This window comes from Mobula birostris, chromosome 13 (assembly GCF_030028105.1).
Source record: "Mobula birostris isolate sMobBir1 chromosome 13, sMobBir1.hap1, whole genome shotgun sequence".
NCBI lineage: Eukaryota > Metazoa > Chordata > Chondrichthyes > Myliobatiformes > Myliobatidae > Mobula > Mobula birostris.
The window spans coordinates 35,169,222-35,192,612 of NC_092382.1; the positions used below are offsets into that span (position 1 = coordinate 35,169,222).

General features: G+C 45.1%; 2 protein-coding genes across 4 annotated transcripts in view; one reads left to right on the plus strand and one right to left on the minus strand.

The window, feature by feature from the left end:
- LOC140206721 (uncharacterized) overlaps positions 1-6,872 on the minus strand; it is a 23,691-nt gene extending 16,819 nt beyond the window's left edge. For all 3 annotated transcript variants that reach the window (XR_011888368.1, XR_011888367.1, XM_072274902.1), the window contains exon 1: positions 6,753-6,872. The gene's annotated coding sequence lies outside the window, so the exon portion shown is untranslated. The remainder of the gene's footprint in view (positions 1-6,752) is intronic.
- Positions 6,567-15,600, plus strand: LOC140206722 (uncharacterized). The gene is made up of 2 exons (XM_072274904.1): positions 6,567-7,335; positions 13,180-15,600. The coding sequence occupies exon 2, from the start codon at positions 13,504-13,506 to the stop codon at positions 14,539-14,541; it is 1,038 nt and encodes a 345-aa protein (XP_072131005.1). The 5' UTR covers positions 6,567-7,335; positions 13,180-13,503; the 3' UTR covers positions 14,542-15,600.
- Positions 15,601-23,391: the final 7,791 nt, after the last annotated feature.

Consider the following 23,391-nt stretch of genomic DNA (forward strand, 5'->3'; position numbering starts at 1 on the left):
GTCCCGGTGGATTAGACAGCTTAAATGTTTTTTTAGCATTGGCTAGATGGGCCAATTGGCCTGTTTCCATACTGAAATTCTCCATGTTTCTATGACAGAGAAGCTGGCCAAACTTGTTTGGAAGGGAAAAGGTAGGAGTGACAATGGAGCAGCAATGGCTGGAGTTTCCGGGAGCAATTCAGGAGCTGAGTGATCGATACATCCCAAAGAAGCAGAAGCATTGGAAAGGCAGGAGGACACAACCGTGGCTGAAATGAGAAGCCAAAGCCAACATAAAAGCCAAAGAGAGGGCAAAAAAAAGAGCAAATACTATTTGGAAGCTTTTAGAAAAAAAACAGAAGACAACTAAAATAAAAGTCAGATGAGCTCAGGGTATTGATTTATGATATTGCAGTCATTAATGAGTCTTGGTAGCTCCCAACAGTCTGAGGCATTTAGAGGAACAAAATATCCGGGGCCTCAATATCTCTTGAAAACCAAGGTTCCCTGCACCAGTTACCTTTCAACTTTTATTTTGGCAGGCACATACAAACTCTACACCCTCAAACTTTCACTTCTGAAGGCCTCCCACATACCAAGTACTCCTTTGCCAAAAAACAGCCTGTCCCAAACCACACTTGTCAGATCCTTTGATACCATCAAAATTGACCTTTCTCCAATTTAGAATCTCAACCCATGGTCCAGACCTATCTGTTTCCATATTTGCTTTGAATTTCATGGCATTATGATCACTGATTTCTGCCACCAGCCCTGGATCATTTCCTAACAGCTTATCACACACTTCTATGTCGGGTATTCTACGTACTGATTAAGGGCACATTTGACAAACTCAAACCCATCTAGTCCTTTTACAGTATGGGAGTCCCAGTCAAAATATAGCAAGTTAAAATCAGTTACTGAATCAACCTTTGTTTCTTGGCATGGTCTGCGATCTCTCTACAAATTTGTTCCTCTCAATCCCTCAGACTGTTGGGTGCAACCAAATCCCAATAATGGCGACAATATCATAATTCCCTGTCCTGAGCTCATCTGGCTTTCCTACGATGCTTCTTGCATTGTGATATCCTCAGCTCAGCACATTCATCACACCATGCTCAACCATTTCATTGCTCGCTCTATCTGAGGTCTGAACAACTTCTGACAGATGTCAAGAAAACAACCTCTCCCTGATTGTCACAAAAACAAAGGAGGTGATTGTGGACGACAGGAGGAAGGGAGACAGGCTAACCCCTATTGACATCAATGGATCTGGGGTTGAGAGGGTGAACAACTTTAAGTTCCTCGGCATAAACATCACCGAGGATCTCACATGGCTGTGTTTTGATAAGAGCACAGCAGCACCTCCTTCACATCAGATGGTTGAAGAAGTCTGGGATGGGGCCCCAAATCCTAAGAACCTTCCAAAGGGATACAGCTGAGAGTATCTTGTCTGGCTGCATCACTGCCTGGTATGGGAACTGTACTTCCCTAAATCGTAGGACCCTGCAGAGAGTGGTGCAGATAGCCCAGCGAATCTGTAGGTGTGAACTTTCCACTATTCAGGACATTTACAGAGACAGGTGTGTAAAAAGGATATTGGGGACCCAATTCACCACCACTACAACCTGTTCCTGCTGCTACCATCCAGGAAACGGTACCCCAGCAAAAGGACCAACAGGCTCTGGGACATCATCTTCTACCAGGCCATCAGTCTGATTAATTCATGCTGATACAATTGACTTCTATGTCTTATGTACAAACTATTTATTATAAATGACTCTAAGTTACACATTTAGATGGAGACGTAAAGATTTCTACTCCTCATGTATATGAAGGATGTATGTAATAAAGTCAATTGAATTCACCCTCTCCACTATCTGTTCTGTCATTCTGGCTCCCATTCCCCCCTACAACTATTTTAACCACATCACCCCCTCCCCCACATGAGCACTAGCAAGCCTTACCACTAGGATATTAGTTCCCTCTCATTCTATTCCCCTAAGTAATGAATCCCCTGTCATCCCTTTGAATTTTTTCTGCTAGGTAATCTCCCCAACAGTTTCTAAAGTGGTCCACCTGTTGTTGTGTGGGATAGCAACAAGAGTACACTGCAATGAATATTTAACCTCATTCCCCTTCCTGACTCTCACCCAGTTTCCTGTGTCCTGCACCTTGGGTGCAACTCACCTCTCCTCATGTCATATCTATCACTCCCTCCATCTCCTGGATGACCTGGAATTCACTCATTTCAAGTTCCAGCTCCTTAAAGTGCAGGGTTACAAGCTGCAGCTGGATGCACATCTTGTAGCTGAGGGCATCAGGGACGCTGGAGATCTCCCCACCTTCCCACCAATGTGCCCTCTAATTTGTAATGACCAGCGTATACATAAATCTTGTACCGTGCATTTTTTTACCCAGTGACAACATGTGCACAGTGAATTTTATATAGAGAGAGGTATTCATTTTAACAGCTAGCAAATCACTGTCGATAGGAACTTTGATCTCCTCTGTGTTCGATCAAGTTCACCTGCACTCTCACACAAACTATGCAGCAGGCCTGTAACGGGTAATGAAGTATTTTCTCACCAGAGCTTTTGCACATTGTCCATCTGTGGTTTGCTTGCTAAATTACACTTTAAAAAGTCAGGTGTCCAAATATCACTCCACTTCGTTCCACTTGCGAATTCTCCAGCAACTTTTGTATCACCACAATACACACAGGTAACACCAGTTTCTGTATTGGACATAAATATTTTCCCTGAATCCTCCCGAGGAATTGAGGATATATTAAAAAATCATTTCGAACCTATGTAACCTCTGGCTAAAAGAATAATTGGGACTGAACAGGAATGTTGAACTGAAGTAAACTCTGTCATCAGCAGTTAGCTATGACAGGCTCATTACCAGTTCTCTGCAGCTTGCAGAGAGACAGACTGAGAGCTGATAACATTGTACATTGTACCTTCGTTAGTTGATAACATTATACATTGTACCGTCGTTTGAGTAAAGAGAGGAGGACTCACTGATAAGGACAGGAATGAACATCTGTCTGTAATTAAGTCAGGGCCTTACAAAGGGAACAACGGATAAGGACTGGATGGTACATCCTTCTGTAACTAAAACCTTATGAGCTCTCTTATCTAATTAATTAAGTTTTGCACCAACAGACATGATGGCTGTACCAGTTCAAATAACATCTACCAACAGTAAGGTATGCGGCTTACTATGTATAAATATACGGCTGTAACCTGACTAACTCATTCCACTTGTCAGTTGGTGGCAGTGCTTACATGCCTTCCCTTTGACAACTGGGTCTCAAACTCCTGCAGCAGAATACGCAATAAACTGTGGTGATGATAAGAAGCTGGTCTCTCAAGTTTTATTCAGATTTAACTTCAACATTCGGCGTCACAAACAGGATCCCAATATTGGAAGTGCCAAGCAGACTGTGGTGGGATATTACCTCACGAGAAAAAGCAGTAAATTTGATATGGAAAAAGAACTGTGGAAAGAAGTGGAAGTTGTTGAAAAGGGAATGGAAGGAAAAGGCAGATGTAAAGAGGAACAGTATATTATTAGCAAGTTGGAGGAATAATGCATGTGACAAAGGGACAGAGGTATGTACTGCAAAAGGAATGCCAAAGGTTGGAAGACGCTAAAACCGGAGTGTGAATGGTGGATGGGCGCTGAAAACGAGAGCAGGAAAAACAACGTGAGCAAACCAAGGCTGGCTTACATAGGAGGGAAGGGCAGGAACGTCTGTCTAAAGTTCTAACTGATAGGGAAACAAGGGATCCCGAACACATGTCTGGCATACCGACCCGTGCACCCAGTGCTCCCGAACCCCAATCCTCACAGTACTCAGATACGGTGGCGGCTCAGGTAAAACAGCAGCATCAGGGGAGGGGAGGTCCCTATACCCTGAGATCCAGAAAGGGAATACCGAGGATTATTCCGAAACAGGGAGGGAAGAATCCAATAAAACCCCAGAGTTAATGGCTCCACAAAGACAATTGCCGACCCGAATGATGCCCAGTCCACGAGCAGGAGGAGGGACAGCCCTCAGTGATTCCTGCGTATGCACCCTGGAAGCCTTAAGAAATGATAATGATCATGAATCAGGCCCCACATAGAAAAGAAAGACCAGCACAGTTTGCTCAGTATGTCTGCAGTACTCTACAAATGCTTAAAGTGACCCCGCAAGATTTATTCGGTCTCTGCTGCACGATTCTCTCAGCTGATGAGGGGCGGAAATAGAAGGCAGAATTGAGATACCAAACCTATCAGGAGTTACAAGCGGGAAACCATAATGAGAATGAACGGACAGACCAGATAATTCAAGCATTGGAAAGGGCTCTCCACCAACCTGTAGATATCACTAAGGTACTTTAATAAAAACCTAAGCCTGGGGAATCGGGACCAGACTATTGGGAGCAATTTGTGGCCTGCTACAGCACTTTCGCAGGAGACCAAGCCTTTAATGATGGAAACATAATTGTACACACCTGGGAAAGGAGGGAATGGTTGGTAACCTGAAACCCGCACACACATCAGACAGCTTTTTGCCAAAAAAAATCTCTCACCTCAGTTTTAAAGGGAAACATCTTTATTCTGAGACTGTGCTGTCAGATTAATATCTAATGGAAACATCCTCTCCATGTCCACTGTATCCAGGCTTTTCAGCATTCGGTAGGTTTACTTAACCGTACATCTCCCCAGCACCCCCACAGTCCCTCTGAACTCCATTGAGCACAGGCCCAGAACCATCAAATGCTCCTCATACTGTGACGGGGGTCCTGAATTACCTCTATGAACTGTGCTTTTGAAAAGAGAGATAGAGGTGTATTCAACACCAGACACCTTGTTAAAAGAGAGAGAAAGAAGGAGAGAGAGACGAAGACTGCTTTGAGATGATGTTATGGTTTTTCAGCAGTATGTTTACACTTTTGCAGGGACACTCTCAGCTTCTGTATTCTTACAGGGAGAAGGGAGGAGCTACTTGATAGGCAGTTGGTATTCAGTGCGGTGAGATAAATAGAAGGTCAGATGATAGACCTACAGACACAATGGTTTTGGACACTGAATGAGCTTTGTTGTGCCCACAGAAAAGGTGGGTTTTGGAGAATCGATCAGCGGCTCTTGCCGTGTGAAAAGGGTGTGACCGGTGGGGAGCTATTTGTGTGTCCAACCCTCGCGTGGGTTGATAATTCCACCACAGAAGAACGGCCCCCTTTGTTGTGGTCACAGTCAGTGACTTCAAAAGGATTTCAGAGGACAACAGGAAGATCGACAGCATCAGCTCACCTGAAGACTCAAATCTCTCCCTCTCTCTCTCTATCACTACTCAACTCAATACCACGAACTGAACTGAACTTTACTCATCATTGTAAGACGATCTATTTACCCCTAGACTTGAAGAAGCTTGGTTTTTATATATTCCTATATATATATATTCATTGCTAACCTGTTTGACATATCTGCATTTATATTACTGTATTGCATAGTTACTAATAAATAATATTAGTTAATAACAATACTGGACTTCAAAGTGTTTTCCATTCTGCTGGTTCTTTAGCCCGTCACGGAGTACGTGACAATACATAAAGCCGATCATTCCTGAGATTATTCTTGTAAACCTTGTCAGCAACCAATGTACAGAACACATTTCCAGGAATAACAGACATATCAGTACCAGGGAAAAGTTGTGCTTTCTTTCATGTTCTACTATCACAGAATGAGCCAATTGCATTCCCAGGTTAAAACAGGTTCATTTCAGGAAATATAAACCAGACCAGGGTGAGTGACATTAAAAAAAACTGGAATTACCAGAAACACTCAGCAGGTAAGGAACAGCTGTGGGGAGAGGAACAAACTTAACGATTCAGGTTAATAACGTTTTATCAGAATGGCCTCACACATTTTCAGTTTTTAGTGCCGATCTCCTGCATCTTGGGTTTATGTTTTATTTCCACTGCCTGATAGACAGGTGACAGTGAGGGGGAATTTCCAAACACAGTTTGAACACTGGTCTATTTTATTTCTACTGATGCAAACACAGAGCAGCCACTACCTGTGAGGATGGAATGGGAACGCATCCTCTCCTCAGGTTACAAGCAACACACATAAAAGTTGCTGGTGAACGCAACAGGTCAGGCAGCATCTCTAGGAAGAGGTACAGTCGACGTTTCGGGCCGAGACCCTTGTCCTAACTGTACCTCTTTCTAGAGATGCTGCCTGACCTGCTGTGTTCACCAGCAACTTTTACGTGTGTTGCTTGAAATTCCAGCATCTGCAGATTTCCTCGAGTCTCTCCTCAGATCAGCAGTCATTGTTTCCAAAGGAACTCCAGAAACAAAGATCTGATCCCAGAACTCAGCGCCTCATAAACCCGGGCAGCTCGACCCCGGGTCCATTTTACCTGGATCAAAAACTGTGCTGCACCAGGACCCAGCCTCACAGAGTCAACAGCTGAATCTGCCACTCACACACCACCCCCACGGCTGGCACACCACGTGATCCTACGTCACAAAGCGGAGGGCGGGGCAGATCTGCGGTAAAACAGCCTCACGTGACCGGCTGACGGAACTCCCATTTCAATTCTGTGGAAACAGACAGCCTGGGCTCCTGGTTTGGATCGTTCAACGCAGATTCAGTGAAGTCGACACATTTCTGACGAGCCCAGATAACTGGGTACTAAATGAGTAATTGGCCCTCAGTTCGGGGATCACGGCCCACATCAGATCTCCCCGCTCGGGATCGGTCTCAATACTCACCGATGGGAAAGTGAAAACTTCGGCCCGCGGACAGTGATCCCGACCTTTCCCGATCCCGCTGCCGCAGATGAATCGGCTTCAGCACTGAGCGGAAAGGAAAACACCACCCATCTGGATGCAGTGAGCATGCGCGGCGTCAGTGTTACATCATCCAGAGGGCGGGGCCTCGGAAACATACGCGCAGATGCTGCCCCTCCGCGGTCAAATGGAAGGGGGCAAATGGGATCACGTGACCGGTGGGGTTTCCCACCACAGGCAGAGACTCCAGTTGCCCGCCACTCTGCCTTTGTAAGAGGGTTGTACTTCGGTATTAGATACACGGAATACCAGTTTCTATTGAGTATATTGTTTATGGGAGCCGCTTTCTGTGTTAAAATAGCTGCTGAGTTTTCTATACACACAAAAAAAACTGAGGTGTGGACATGGAAGCGGTGCTTGCGGAAACTTTTAATGGTGTCCTGGTTACCCATAAAGCCGGGAGTTGGAAATTTAGTCGATCAAATGCGCAGGCGTCAGGATTGCGCTTTTCCCGAATATCACGCATGCGTACAATACGCAAAGGCCTCCGGAGGATCGGCAAGAGGTGAGAGAGAATCTCCGGGCAGGATTTTAACACCGACTTCAGGACAATTGTTCTGAGATCCAGATATCGTAGCCCGCAATCCCGGGACAGTCCTGCTCTCTTCCCTCTCTCTCAGCCCCACGCTCCGTACACGGGCCCCGGGGAGCTTCCGGCTGATGAGGGAATGGGAACCGATAGATCTCTCAGACAGAGCTGAGCTCCAGCTGTCTAAATGCAAGGATTAGGAACTCGGAGAAAGGGAACAAAATATTTTACATCAGCTGTTGAGAAAATCACCTTTGTTCTACTTCCAATCACAAACAAGAGAAAATCTGCAGATGCTGAAAATCCAAACAACACACACAAATTGTTGGAGGAACTCAGCATTAGTACTCTTTTCCATAGATGCTGCCTGCTCTGCTGAGTTCATCCAGCATTTTGTGTGTTTTGCTTGTTCTACCTCCTCTTGTTCTGGACTTTTCCACCCGTAAGAACATGTTTTGACCCACTCTGTCTGGGTACATAATGATATCAAACACCTTTGCACTGGGCAACAAGTAGCTTTCACATCACAAATGTGCCAGACTCCAATGGGACAGACTACTGCCCTTCCTTTCATATTCATTGACATTGCCATCAATGAGTTCACCACCGTCAGTCACCTGGGGGAGGGTTCAGGGGAAATATTTATGTACAAAACAGAAACTGGTGTTACCTGTGTGTATTGTGGTGACGCAAAAGTTGTTGGAGAATTTGCAAGTGGGAAGAAGTGGAGCGATATTTGAAAAAATGACTTTTCATAGCATCAGTTAGCAAGCAAGTCACGTATGGACGGTGTTCAAATGCTCTGTCGAGAAAATCCTTCATTACCCACTACAGACCTGCTACGTAGGTTGTGTGAGAGTGCAGATGAAGTCAATCAAACCCAGAGCAGATAAAAATGATTATTGACCATGATTTGCTAGCTGTTAAAATGAGAACCTCCATATATAACATTCAGTGTGCACATGTTGTGTCACCAGTTTAAGGAGTTGGAGCTGGGAATGAATCAATTCTGGATTCATCAGCAGTCGGAGGGGTGATTGATATGACATTGAACAGAGGTGAGTTACACCCAAGGTGTAGGACACATGAAACTGGGTGAGAGTCAGGAAGGGGAATGAGGTTAAATAGCCATCGCAATGTACAGTACTCTTGTGGCCATCCCCCACAACAACAGGTAGACCATAGAAAGGGTGCAGAGGAAATTTACAAGGACTTTGTGTCAATTAGGGAGCATGCCTTATGAGAATAAGTTGAGTGATCTCGGCCTTTTATCCTTGGAGTGACGGAGGATGAGAGGTGACCTGATAGAGGTGTACGAGATAATGAGAGGCATTGATCATGTGGATAATCAGATGCTTTTTCCCAGTGCTGAAATGGCAACCACGAGAGGGCATAGTTCTAAGGTGCTTGGAAGTGGGTATAGAGGAGACGTCAGGGGTAAGTTTTTTTTTTATGCAGAGAGTGGTGAGTGCATGGGATGGGCTGCTGGCGGTGGTGGTGGAGGCAGAAACAATAGGGTCTTTTAAGAGTCTCCTGGATGGCTACATGGAGCTTAGAAAAATAGAGGGCTATGGGTAAGCCCAGGTAGTCCTAAACCAGGGTCATGTTCAGCACAGCTTTGTGGGCAGAAGGGCCTGTATTGTGCTGTAGGTTTTCTGTGTTCTCTGTTCTACCACTTTAGAAACTGTTGGAGGAGGTGGGGGGGGGGGGTTACCTGGCAGAGGAAAGTCAAAGGGGTGATGTGGATTCAGTAGTTAGGGTACCAGAACTAGAAGGGGACTAATGTCGTAGTGGTAAGGCTTGCTGGTGCTAGTGTGGTGGAGGCAGGCTGGGTTAAACTGAAGTTGTAGTGGGAATGGGAGCCAGAATGACAGAACAGATAGTGGAGAGGGTGAATTGAATTGCATTGACTTTATTACTTACATCCTTCACATACATGAGGAGTAAAAATCTTTATGTCACATCTCCGTCTGAATGTGCAATGTGCAATTTTTAGTAAGTTATAATAGAACACGACAGTCACTATAACTTAGAAATGCAATTGTATCAGCATGAATTAAGCAGTCTGATGGCCTGGTGGAAGAAGCTGTCCCGGATCCTGTTGGTTCTGGCTTTAATGCTGCGGTACTGTTTCCCAGATGGTAGCAGCTGGAACAGTTTGTGGTTGGGGTGACTCGGGTCCCCAATGATCCTTCGGGCCCTTTTTACACTCCTGTCTTTGTAAATGTCCTGAATCATGGGAAGTTCATAACTGCAGATGTGCTGGGGTGTACACACCACTCTACAAAGTCTGTGATTGAGGGAGGTACAGTTCCCATGCCAGGCAGTGATGCAGCCAGTCAGGATGCTCTCAATTGTGTCCCTGCAGAAAGTTCTTTGGATTTGGGGCTGCATTTCAAACTTCTTACAACCGTCTGAGGTGAAAGAGGCACTGTTGTACAGACCACATGAGATCCTCTGTGATGTTTATGCCGAGGAACTTAAAGCTGTTCACCCTCTCAACCCCAGATCCATTGGTGCAAATATGGGTTAGCCTGTCTCCATTCTTCCTGTAGTCCACAATCAGCTCCTTTGTTTTTGTGACAATGAGAGAGAGGTTGTTTTCTTGACACCAGAGACCTCAGGGCATGGAATGTGATATTGTAGCCATTACTGGGTCTTGTTTGCAGCCAGCAATCTGAGGAATTCAGAGAAATAAATTTGTGGAGAGATCACAGACTATGCCAAGAAAGAATGCTTCATATAGTGAGCGATTTTAAATTCCCAAAGATTACTGGGGCTCCCGTATATAAAAGGACTGGATGGGTAGAGTTTGTCAAATGTGCCCGAAGTCAGCACGTAGAACTCCCGACATAGAAGTGTGCAATAAGCTATTAGAAAATAATCCAGGGCTAGTAACAGAAATTAGTGTATCGGAACACTTTGTATGTAGTGATCATAATGTCATGAGATTCCAAGTTAATATAGAAAAAGTGAGGACTGAACCATGGGTTCAATTCTCAATTGGAGAAAGGTCAATTTTGATGGTATCAGAAAGGATCTGACAAGTGTGGTTTGGGACAGGCTGTTTTCTGGCAAAGGAGTACTTGGTAAGTGGGAGGCCTTCAGAAGTGAAGTTTTGAGGGTGTAGAGTTTGTATGTGCCTGTCAAAGTAAAAGTTGAAAGGTAGCTGGTGCAGGGAACCTTGGTTTTCAAGAGATATTGAGGCCCCAGATATTTTGTTCCTCTAAATGCCTCAGACTGTTGGGTGCTACAAAGACTCATTAATGACTACAATAATCATAATTCCACGCCCTGAGATCATCTGACATTTTTTTTTTAGTCATCTTCTGTTGCTTTCTAAAAGCTTCCTAGCAGTTTTTGCTCTTTTGTTTGGCCTCTCTTTGGTTCTTATGTTGGCTTTGGCTTCTCATTTCAGCCACGGTTATGCCCTCCTGCCTTTCCAATGCTTCCACTTCTTTGGAATGTATCTATCACTCAGCTCCTGAATTGCTCCCAGAAACTCCAGCCATTGCTGCTCCATTGTCACTCCTACCTTTTCCTTTCCAAACAAGTTTGGCCAGCTTCTCTGCCACAGAAACATGGAGAATGTCAATACAGAACCATGCCCACTGTGGATGATCAGAACGGGAATCTATATGAGGAGACAAAATAGATGGGGGAGATTTAAAATTTTTTTTTTTGCATCTCTATTTTTCAGGAGTTGGACACAGAGTCTATAGAAGTGAGGCAAAGCAGCATCAACTTCATGGACCCTGTACAGATTACAGAGATGGAGGTGTTTCCTGTCTTAAGGCAAATTAGCGTGGATAAATCCCCAGGGCCTGGCAAGTTGTTCCCTGGGACTTTGTGGAAGACACGTGCAGAAATTGTCAGGACCTAAACACAGATATTTAAATAACCCTCAGTGTCAGGTGAGGTACTGGAGGATTGGAGGACAGCCAATGTTGTTCTGCTGTTCAAGAAAAGCTCTAAAAATAAACTAGCAAATTATACATTGGTGAGCTTGACATCAGTAGTGGGAAGGTTATTGGAACATATGTGCAGGAAGCAGATATATAAGTATTTGGATCAATGTGGACTGATTAAGAATAGGCAGCATGGCTTTGTGCATGGTAGGTCATGGCTAACCAATCTTATAGAGTTTCTCGAGGAAGTTATCAGGAAAGTGGATGAAGGCAAGGCAGTGGACGTTGTCTACATAGACTTCAGCAAGGCACTTAATGAAGTCTTATATGGGAGGTTGGTCAAGAAGGTTTAGTCACTCAGCATTCAAGATGAGATAGTAAATTTGATGAGACACTGTCTTTGGGAGAAGCCAGACTGTGGTAGCAGATGGTTGCCTCTCTGACTGGAAGCCTGTGACTAGTGGTGTGCCACAGGGATCGGTGCTGGATCTGTTGTTGCTTGTCATCTATATCAGTAATCTGGATGATAGTGTGGTTAACTGGATCAGCAAATTTGTGGATGACACCAAGGTTGGGGGTGTAGTGGACAGTGAGGAAGGCTATCATGGCTTGCAGTGTGATCTGGACCAGCTGGAAATATGGGTTGAGAAATGGAAAGTGGAATTTAATGCAGACAAGTGTGAGGTTTTCGATAGGACCTAGGTCTTACACAGTGAATGGATGGGCACTGAGGAGTGTTGTTGAAGAAAGGGATCTGGGAATACAGCTCTATAATTCACTGAAAATGGTGTCACAGGTAGATAGGGATGGAAAAAAGAAAAAAATTTTGGCGCATTGGCCTTCATAAACCAAAGTACTGAGTACAGGAGATGGATGTTTTGTTAATGTTGTACAAGACATTGGTGAGATCTAATTTGGAGTGCAGTTTTGGTCACCAACCTGCAGGAAAGATGTAAAAGAGGTTGAAAGAGTTCAGAGAAAATTCACAAGGATGTTGCCCGGTCTGGAGGACTTCGGTTATAAGGGGAGATTGAACAGGTCAGGACTTTAGAACATTCCAAGGAATAAAGGGAGATTTGATGGAGGTGTAACAAAATTATGAGGGGTATAGATAGGGTAAATGCAAGCTGGCTTTTACCACTGAGATGGGGTGGGACTACATCCACAGGCCATGGGTTAAGGGTGAAAGGTGAAAAGTTAAGGGGAACATGAGGGGTAACTTGTTCACACAGATGGTCATCCAGGTGTGGAATGAGCAGAAAGCACAAGTGATGCATGCGAGCTCAATTTCAACATTTCAGAGGTTTGTATAAGTACCTGGATGGTAGGGATATGGGAGTAGAAAGTTTAAATAGTTCAGCACAGACTAGATGGGTCAAAGGGTCTGTTTCTGTGTTGTTCTTTTCTATGACTGAGACAAGAACCTTAAGTAATACTAACATTCACTCCAATTCCTTTTAACAGCCGTGCAGACCAACCATACATCTGAGTAGGAGATATTTACATGGCGTTAAAACTGTGGCACTTTAAGTTAACAGTAGATAAAAGAAAATCCCAGCTGCACGTTAACAAAGGCTATTTGTGTGAGAGTGTTTCAGTTACTGTGGGGCCAGGCACCCATGCAGCTCAGTGGGAACAGGGAATAATACCAGTGGAAGAGTCAAACTGAGCCAGGTCACAGATTGGAGATGGCAGAAATGCCCCATTCTTTAGAGACAGGAAGAGCATCAGAGAGTTTGATTGTCATTCCAGATACCAGCACTGTGCCCAGTTAGAAGATGATTTCTCGCTCCAACTTGGGTTGACCCTCACTGTAACAGTGTGATGTCAGATCACACCTTGGTGACTAAAGTGATCTCATCTGAAATGTTGTCCTACACCCATTGATGGATTTTGTAAATCTTTTTTACAGGTTAAAAATGACAAGGAATTTGTCTATGGGAATCTCGAACACAGCACGCCAGTTTTGCTGTCTCTGTCCAGATATTTAAGAAGTGGAGCAAGGGATTCACTCGAACATCCTTCCTGCTCAGACAGTGGGAATGGATTCAGACAGTCATCTCAACTGAAGGTACATCAGTAAGTTGACACTTGGACAAGGCCATTTACCTGTTCTGTGTGTGAGAAGGGATTCAGTCGGTCTTCTCACTTGTGGACACACCAGTCAGTTAACACTGGGTAGAAGCTGGTTATCTGCTGAGTTTGTGGGAAAGGATTCACTCGGTCATCTGACCTAATGGCTCACCAGCGAGTGCACACCGGGGAGCGACCATTCACCTGCTCGGACTGTGGGAAGGGATTCACTTTTTCATCTAAACTGAAGGTACATCAAAGAGTTCACACTGGAGAGAGGCCGTTCACCTGCTCACAGTGCGGGAAGGGATTCACTCAGGCGTCTCACCTACTGATACATCAGGCAGTTCACACTGCAGAGAGGGATTTCACCTGCTCAAACTGTGGGAAGAGTTTCCTTCACTCTTCCACCCTACAGAGACACCGGTCAGTTCACACTGGGCAGAGGCCGTTCACCTGCTCAGTCTGTGGGAAGACATTCACTCAGTCATCCCACCTACAGAGTCACCAGCGAGTTCACACTGGGGAGAAGCCGTTCACCTGCTCAGACTGTGGGAAGGGATTCACTCAGTCAGCCCACCTACAGAGTCACCAGCGAGTTCACACTGGGGAGAAGCCGTTCACCTGCTCGGACTGTGGGAAGAGATTCACTCGGTCATCCAACCTACAGATGCACCAGCGAGTTCACACTGGGGAGAGACCGTTCACCTGCTCAGACTGTGGGAAAGGATTCCATCAATCATCCACCCTACAGAGACACCAGCAAGTTCACACTGGGGAGAAGCCATTCACCTGCTCAGACTGTGGAAAGGGATTCACTCGGTCATCCTCCCTATTGGAACACCAGTCAGATCACTCTGGGGAGAGGCCATTCACCTGCTCAGAATGTGGGAAAGGATTCACTTGCTCATCTGAACTGAAGGTACATCAGCGAGTTCACACTGGGGAGAGGCCGTTCACCTGCCATGAATGTGGGAAAGGATTCACTTCGTCATCTCATCTGAAGGTACACCAGCGAGTTCACACTGGGGAGAGGCCATTCACCTGCCGTGAATGTGGGAAGGGATTCCATCGATCATCCAATCTAGTGACACACCAGCAAGTTCACACTGGGGAGAGGCCGTTCACCTGCTGTGAATGTGGGAAAGCATTCACACGATCATCACATCTACTGAGACACCGGTCAGTTCACACTGGGTAGAGACCATTCCCCTGCTCAGTCTGTGGGAGGGGATTCCATCGATCATCCAACCTTCATAGACACCAGCAAGTTCACATTGGGGTTAGGCCATTCACCTGCCCAGACTGTGGGAAAGGATTCACTTTATCATCTCACCTACAGAGACACTAGCGAGTTCACACTGGGGAGAAGCCATTCACCTGCTCAGACTGTGGAAAGGGATTCACTCGATTATCCTCCCTATTGGCACACCAGTCAGTTCACACAGGGGAGAGGCCGTTCACCTGGTCAGAATGTGGGGAGGGATTCACTCAGTCATCTCATCAGCTGAGACACCAGCGAGTTCACATTGGGTAGAGGCCGATCACCTGCTCAGACATTGGGAAGAGATTCTCTCAGCCATCTCCACTAAATGTGAATCATTTAGTTCACACTGGGGAGAGGCCGTTCACCTGCTGTGAATGTGGTAAGCGATTAACTCAGTAATGTAACCTTGTGATACAATACCGGGTTCACACTGGGGGAAAAAGTTTCAATAAGCTGCATGCTGGATATTTGTCCATCACAGTTGCTGATGCAATTTTGAGAGTGACTGTCGGTGCTGAACTCTGCAATTATTGCTGCTGCTCACCACACCCAGTTCTGCACCCTGGTCACTGGGCATGGGAGGAGTTTCTTCTGCTGCATATTCACCTTTAATGGGACTGGAGTTTAATATTCTGGATCTGTGACAAATAAATCAGTTCTATTTTAAATTCTGTCTCCGGTACTCAGTGAATTTATAACACAACTACTGTACAGTAGAGAGTCAACTCAGGCCGGCTGGACCCTGCCAGTGATTCAGTTCCATGACGGTCAATTTAAATCCTCCCTTGTTGTTCCTCTCTTGCTCTGCCTGTGGTGATGGGTTCCAAACAGTCACCACTCTGTGGGTGAAGAGGTTTCCCTTGAATTCTCTGCAGTCTGAAGAAGTCGAGCTGACTGCAGTTCTGTTTGAGATGTTCTTCACCCCTCTAATCTCTGGGCTAAGGAAGAATGACATTGGTAGTTAACCTCCTTATTCACTGTACATTTCCACATTATGGGTCATTTTCCCTGCTTCTCAAAGGTTGTTAGAAAACACCACTGTCCTCTAAAGACTGAAAGCAGAATGGGAAACCATCAGTTGGATGTTCAATGAAACAGGGTCAGAAACCAGAGGCAGGTCTGCACAGGGCAGAGTTTGGGGCTCTGGACGATGGTTGGGGTAAGAACGTATGATGAGGAGAAGGGAATCAGCAGCAGGACATGGCAACGAATGGCAGAGTAACAACATTTGGAAGCTGATTGACAGAGAAAATCTTTTGTTTCTCTGACTGATGACACAAACAATACCTGTGGTGAGGTGCTCCACTGGTCGAGGATGTGTGTGTTGGAAATGGTTTTATCTATTGAGGGAGCTGTTCCTGCTTGTTTATCCTGTAATATTATATCCAGATGGTTATTATGGATTGTCCTATCTGAAATAATGTATTGATTATCACAGAATTTGTCAGATTTTGATCCTGAAACGGGATCAGGCTTGAATTTATGGTGCCTTTATGAAGTGATGGAGGGCATTCATGAGTTTGTATTTTAGAGCAAGATTTTGGTGAATGATATTTACCACTTGACTGTACCTTTGTAAATGATCAGATTGAGTTGAACTGCTGCAGGATCCTGGAATGTGTTGGATTGTGTCTGGTTTCTCTTGGCATCTTCTGTACTTTCTGCCTTGTTTGTTTGTATTTTCATTTTTTTTTTCTGTTTGTTAACCAGCTTGTCCTGTATTTCTGCAAGGAACCCCTCTGTTTCTGGGAAGAGGTCTCCAACTCTCAGTCAGGTCCTCGAAGCTTCCTTGTCACCATCTCATCTGCTCAGATCATTGGGATGTCTCCCATGGAGGGTCATACTCATTCCACTGGTTAATGTTTTCTTTGACGGTGGTGATTCATTTTTCTGAGTTGGCCTCTCATTTAAGTTTTTTCGTCTGTATCTCTTATCACAATTGCATATACACACATGGAGCACTGAATCCTGTTATTTTTTGATGAAAATATATACTGAGGTTTTTTCTGACTGTTGTGTGATTTCTTTTTCATGTGTGTTAATTCTCTTCCTCCTTCTGTCCAAGGTACTGTTAATCTAAGTGGGTTTGAGCGTAAATAGTCTTTTCTAAAGTTCTTACTTATCTTTGTAAATTTTACGGATTGAAGTGGCAGCAAGATATTTTTAAAAAAGTCAATGTCGGTTTTGATGGAAGTGTTTATTGCCTTTGTTGTATTTGCTAACCATTGAGCTCTGTTTGGCAGGTTTTTTTAAGCCTTGAACTAAATTTTGTCAAAGGTTTTCCCTATTTCACACTACTTTCTATTTTCTTTGCTTGTTGATATTCCAGGTATGTGGGTATCAAGAGTCCCGATGAAGGGTCTTGGCCTGAAATGTTGATTCCCATCCATAGATGCTGCCTGACATGCTGAGCTCCTCCAGCACTTTGTGTGTAGTTCTCTAGACTTCTGGCATCTGCAGGTCCTCTTGTTTCCCGGATACATATGTTTTTTGAAAGAACAAGCTGGTAGTGGGGTTGTGTGGATCTGTTGGTAAAATAGTAAATAAAATCATTAGAACGAGCTGGCAGAGGGTTGGAAGGTCTAGAACCTGTGGGTAGAATTAAGGAACAGCAAATGTAAAAAAAAATCCCTGATGGGAATTGTAGAGAGACCTCCAAACAGTAGTGAGTATGTGGTCCACAAATTACAATGGGAGATAGAAAGTGCGTGCCAAAAGGGCAATGTTACAATAGTCATGGGGGATTGTCATGCAGGTGATTAGGAAAATTAGGATGGTGTTGGTGTCAAGACGAGGAATTCCTAGAATGTCTACAAGATGCTCTTTAGAGTAGCTGGTGGTTGAGACCACTTGGTGATCAGCTATTCTGGATTGTGTGTTGTAATGAAGCGGAATTAATTGGGTCACTTAAGTTAAAAGAACCCTCAGGGGCAAGTGATCATAATATGAACAAATTCACCCTGACATTGGAGAAGGAGAAGCTAAAGTCAGATGTCGAAACAAAAAAGGACTAGAGAGGCATGAGAGAAAATCTGGTCAAAATTAATTTGAAAAGAACATGGGCAGGGATGAAAACAGAGCAGCAATGGCTGATAAGAGAAACCAAAGACAACATAAAAACCAAAGAGAGGGCACAGAACAAAAAATTACCAGGAAGTTAGAGGATTGGGAAGCTTTTAAAAACCAACAGAATGCAACTAAAATAAATAAGAAGGGGAAGATGGAACACATAGGTGAGCTAGCCAGTAGTATTAAAAAGGATACCAAATTTTTCTTCAGGTACATATAGTGTACAAGAGAGGTGGAAGTGGATATCGGACCACTGAAAAATGATGCTGGAGAGGCAGTAATGGGGTGGGGGTGCAAGGTGATGGTAATGGAACTGAATAAGTATTGTACATCACTCTTATCTGTCGAAGACACTGGCAGGAATATGAAAGTCCCAGATGTCAGTTGTCAGAATGTGTAAAGTTACGTTACTCAGGAGAAGGTTCTTGGGAAACAGAGATGGTCTGAAGATAAGTAGGTCACCTGGACCAGATGGTGTACACCCCAGAGATCTGAAAGAGGTGGCTGAAGAGATGTAGAGTCATTGGCTATGATCTTTCGAGAATCGTTAAGGAAATGATATCCTAGAAAGTTTTTCCCTTCACTACTCCCCCTCTCCCAGTTTCACCTATCTCCTCCAACTTCTTCCACCCCTCTCACCCCCACACTTCTTTCTCTGACATCTCATCTTTTTTTTCCCCCCAGTCCTGATAAAGGGTCTCGGCCCGAAACATCATCTGTTTACTATTTCCCATATATGCTGTCTGGCCTCCTAGGTTCCTCCTGCATTTTGTGTATGTGTTGGTTGGATTTCCAGCATCCACAGATTTTCTCCTGTTTTTGATAATAAAAGCAAAAGTGGGGTCATATAATATAGCAAGAAAATATTGGGAAGTTAGAGGATTGGAAACTTTTACATAACCAACAGGAGACAACAAAAAAAGACGCACAGGAGAGACAAGATGAAAAATTAAGATAAGTGAGCCAATAATATCAAGTATAAAAATGTCTTTTTCAGATATATAAAGAGTAAAAGAGAGGCAAGTATGGATATTGTACTGCTGGAAGGTGATGCTGGCGAGTTATTAATAAAGCAAATAAATAGCGGCCGAATGTAATAAGTATTTTGTGTCAATCTTCACTGTGTAAGACACCAGCAGTATCAGACCATAAGTCATAGGAGCAGAATTAGGCCATTCAGCCCCATCAAGTCTGCTCCACCGTTCTATCATGGCTGATCCCAGTTCTTACTCAACCCCATGCATCTGCCTCCTCGGCATATCCTGTACTGCCCTGACTGACCAGGCAATATTTCCCTGTACAGAAGCTATGCTGGCTTTGACTTATTTCATCATAAGTCTCCTAGTACCCCAAAACCTCATCTGTTATAATAGACTCCAACCCTTCCCCAGCCACTGACGTTAGGCTAACAGGACTATACATTGCTTTCTTTTGCCTTTCTCCCTTCTCAAAGAGTGGATTGACATTTGCAATCTTCCTGACCTCTGGGACCATGCCAGAATCAAGTGATTCATGACAGGTCATGACCAATGCATCTGTTCTCTCCTCAGCAACCTCTATCAGGACTCTGAGATGTAGTCCATCTGGTCCAGGTGACTTATCCATGTTAAGAACCTGAGTTTGTCTAGCACATTTTCCTTTGTAATAGCAATGGCACTCACTCCTGCTCCCTGACACTCACGGATCACTGGCACACTGCTAGTGTCTTCCACAGAGAAGACGATGCAAAGTCCCTATCAAGTTCATCTACCATCTCGTCCCCATTTCTATCTCATGAGCATCATTTTCCAGCGGTCCAATGTCAACTGTCGCCTCCCTTTCACATTTTTATAACTAGTTTATATTATTGTCTAGTTTCCCCTCTTATTTTACCTTTAGCATTCTTATCTATTTTTCATTGCCTGTTTTGGATTTTAAAAGCTACCCAATTATCTAACTTCCTACTCACTTTTGCTACCTTATATGCACTTTCCTTCACTTTTATACAGTCCTTAACTTCCTTTGTCAGCCACGGTAGCCTAGCCCCGCTGTTTGAGAGCTACTTCGTTGGGACATATCTGTCCTGTACGTTATGAACTATTCTCAGAAACGTCAGCCATTTCTGCTCTGGCGTCATCCCCACCAGTATCCTTCTGCAATCCACCTGGAGAATCACCTCTCTCATGCCTGTGTAATTCCCTTTGTTCCATTGTGACACTACGCATGTGACCTATGCTCCTCCCTCACAAATTGCAGTAGGAATTCAATCATATTATTGTCCCTGCCTTCTAATGGTTCCTTTACATTAACCTCCCTAATATGATCTGGGTTATTACACGACACCCAGTCAAAGATTGTAGTTCCCCGAGTAGGCTCAACCATCAGCAGCTCTAAAAAGCCCTTTCGTAGGAATTCAATACATTCCCTCTCTTGCGATCTGACACAAATCTGACTTTCTCAAGTGTCCTGCAGATTGAAGTCACACACTACAATTGTGTCATTAAATTTATTACATAAATGCCAGCCATTCAGGAGTATCTGGGGCAGAAGTGAGGATACATGCTTTTTATCAAGGAAAGAACACACTTTGGAAGCTGAAAGGCCTGAAAGTAGATAAGACTCCTGGACCAGAACGTGAACACCTCAGGGTTCAGAAAGAGGTAGCTGAAGAGATTGTGAAGGCATGAGAGTCAGAGAACACCACAATACAGGAAAATGCCATTCGGCCAATCTAGTTCATGCCAAAACATTAATCTGCCGAGTTCCAACAACTTCCACCTGGACCATAGCCCTCCACATCCTTCTCATCCATGGACCAAAGCAAACTTCTCTTAAAGGTTGAAATCATCCCTGCCACTTGCTCTGGCAGCTCATTGCACACTCTCCCCATCTCTGAACAAATAATTTCCCCCTTAGTTTTCTCTTAATGAGTAATGATGTATCACCAATCACCAGATTTTGGAATGGTTCTGGTGGACTAATAAGTACAAATGAGCGGGAGGCAGAAGAAAGAAAATTATAGGACAGTTCAGCTGACCACAATGGTCAGGAAGGTGTTTGTGTGTATTAAGGGTGAGTTTTTTGGGTACTGTAATTGGGGACGCCTTATGAAGTAGGCCAAGGTCAGCAGGAATCCTTTAGAGGAAATTATGTCTGACAAATCACTTGGAATTCTTTGAGGAAATAGCAGGTAGGATAGATAAAGCAGAGCCAGTGGATGTTGTTTGCCTGGATTTTCAGATGATCTTTAACAAGGTACCCCATGAAAGGCTCACTGAGAAAGTAAGGAGGCATGCAATCCAAGGCGACATTGTTTTGTGGATCCAGAACTGGCTTTCCCACAGAAGGCAAAGAGTGGTTGTAGATGGGTCATATTCTGCATGGAGGTCGGTGACCAGTGGTGTGCCTCAGGGATCTGTTCTGGGACCCCTACTCTTCTTATAAATGACCTGGATGAGGAAGTTAGTAAATTTGCTTATGACAAAAAAGGTTGGGGGTGTTGTGAATAGTGTGGAGGGCTGTCAGAGGTTACATCTGGACATTGATAGGATGCAAAACCGGGCTGAGAAGTGGCATATGGAGTTAACCCCAGATAAGTGTGAAGTGGCTCATTTTGGTAGGTCAAATATGATAGCAGTATTAATGGCAAGACTCTTGGCAGTGTCGAGGATCAGAGCGACCTTGGGGTCCGAGTCTATAGGACACTCAAAGCTGCTACACACGTTAACTCTGTGGTTAAAAGGGCATATGGTGCATTGGCCTTCATCAATCGCAGAATTGAATTTAGGAGCCGAGAGGTAATGTTGCAGCTATATAGGACCCCGGTCAGACCCCACTTGGAGTACTGTGCTCAGTTCTGGTTGCCTGACAACAGGAAGGATGTGGAAACCATAGAAAGGGTGCAGAGGAGATTTACAAAGATGTTGCCTGGATTGGGGAGTATGCTTTATGAGAATAGGTTGAGTGAACTTGGCCTTTTCTCCTTGGAGTGACGGAGGAGAGGTTACAGCGGGACTTTGATAGGATGCAAAACTTGGCTGTGAAGTGACAGATGGAGTTCAAGCTGGAGGATGAGAGGTGACCTGATAGAGGTGTACAAGATGATGAGAAGCATTGATCGTGTGGATTGTCAGAGGCTTTTCCGAGGGCTGAAATTGCTATCACAAGAGGACACAGGTTTAAGGTGCTGGGGAGTAGGGACAGAGGAGATTGTCAGGGGAAAGTTTTTTACTCAGAGAGTGGTGAGTGTGTGGAATGGGCTGCCAGCAATGGTGGAGGAGGCGGATACGATAGGGTCTTTTAAGAGACTTTTAGACAGGTACATGGAGCTTAGAGAGATAGAGGGCTATGGGTAACTCTAGGTAATTTTAAGGTAAGGACACGTTTGACACAGCTTTGTGGGCTGAAGGGTCTGAATTGTGCTGTAGGTTTTCTATGTTTCTATGAACACACATTTCGTGTCAGTATCAGATTTGGAAATGTTGGATATGGTCTCTCAGCCAAATAGTTGACACAGTCTGGGAACAACTGGGCTCCGAGCACCGGTCCCTACAACACCGACTGGGACATCCTGCAGGCCCGGGAAGGGTCTGGTTATTCCTTGTATTTGAACACACAGAGAGCAGGAACAGGATAAGGCCACTCAGCCCCTCCACACCGTCCTGTCATTCAATAAGACCCGGGCCCCCAACACCACTCCCATCCCCACTTTGCCCGGACCATCGGCCCCGCTTGCAGGGCAACAGTCTGCCGGTGTTTGCCCCCCAATGTGGTGAATCGCCACCACCGTGGGCTCAGACATTTCCACAGATGAGCCCCTCCTGTCCCCACCGGGACAAACATCCTGTCCGCCCCCTCTCTCACCGTCTTCATCCTCTCCCTCCCCGGGGAACCGGCATCAAACCGACGGGCCGAGCGGTCTCCTCCTACCTCTCAGCGACACATCAGACTCCGGCCGCAGGAGACGCTTCACAAACGCCCCAACTTCCCTCGGAGGGAAATGGAAATAAATCAGAAAGCGGACATTTACTTTGGGATTTGCTTTAAGGATTTCGGAGCTGCGGGCGACGGGGTCAGCGGGGGTAACGCCCTCTTTGGCGGTCCGCCTCCGCGACTGGGTGTAACCAGTGATTGACATCGCTTCGCACCAATGGGAATAGCGCGGCTTCAGAATCCTCTGTTGACAGCGGTGGGGGAGGGGGGAAGAGGCTGGTCACGTGATTAGTAGCCCTGCCGTTCAACCGACCAAGCTCGAGCTCTCCAGCGCGTTGGTGACGTAAGACACCACAGACGTGGGAGCAGATCCCGGTGTGGGGGACCCATGTGTGACGTCAGTCACTTGGGGGGTGTGACGTCACCTGTGGGGGGCGCTTGTATTTAAAAACACTTTAATGGACGTTTCTTATGATTTCAGTGGGAAACAACATTAATCACGGGTTTCATCACTGAATCCAGTGTTGTGAGATGTAAAGTCCCCTGTTATGTGTCCGGCTGTGCCGTGTTGTTGGTGGAGTGGGCAGCGTGGTGTTTGTCTCGATTCGGGTCACAACACCAGAATTGCCAGCGGGGTCCACACACAGTGTATTAGTGACCAGAAAACCTCCCGTCCCTGCAGTCTTTGTCTCCTGGTAAACTCAACACCCTGACAATGTGGACCATAGATACCCCTTCCTCTCAGAGTCAGGGAATCTTTCAGACAGTGATCAAAGAGAGGAATTATATTTATTGGTCATTAAA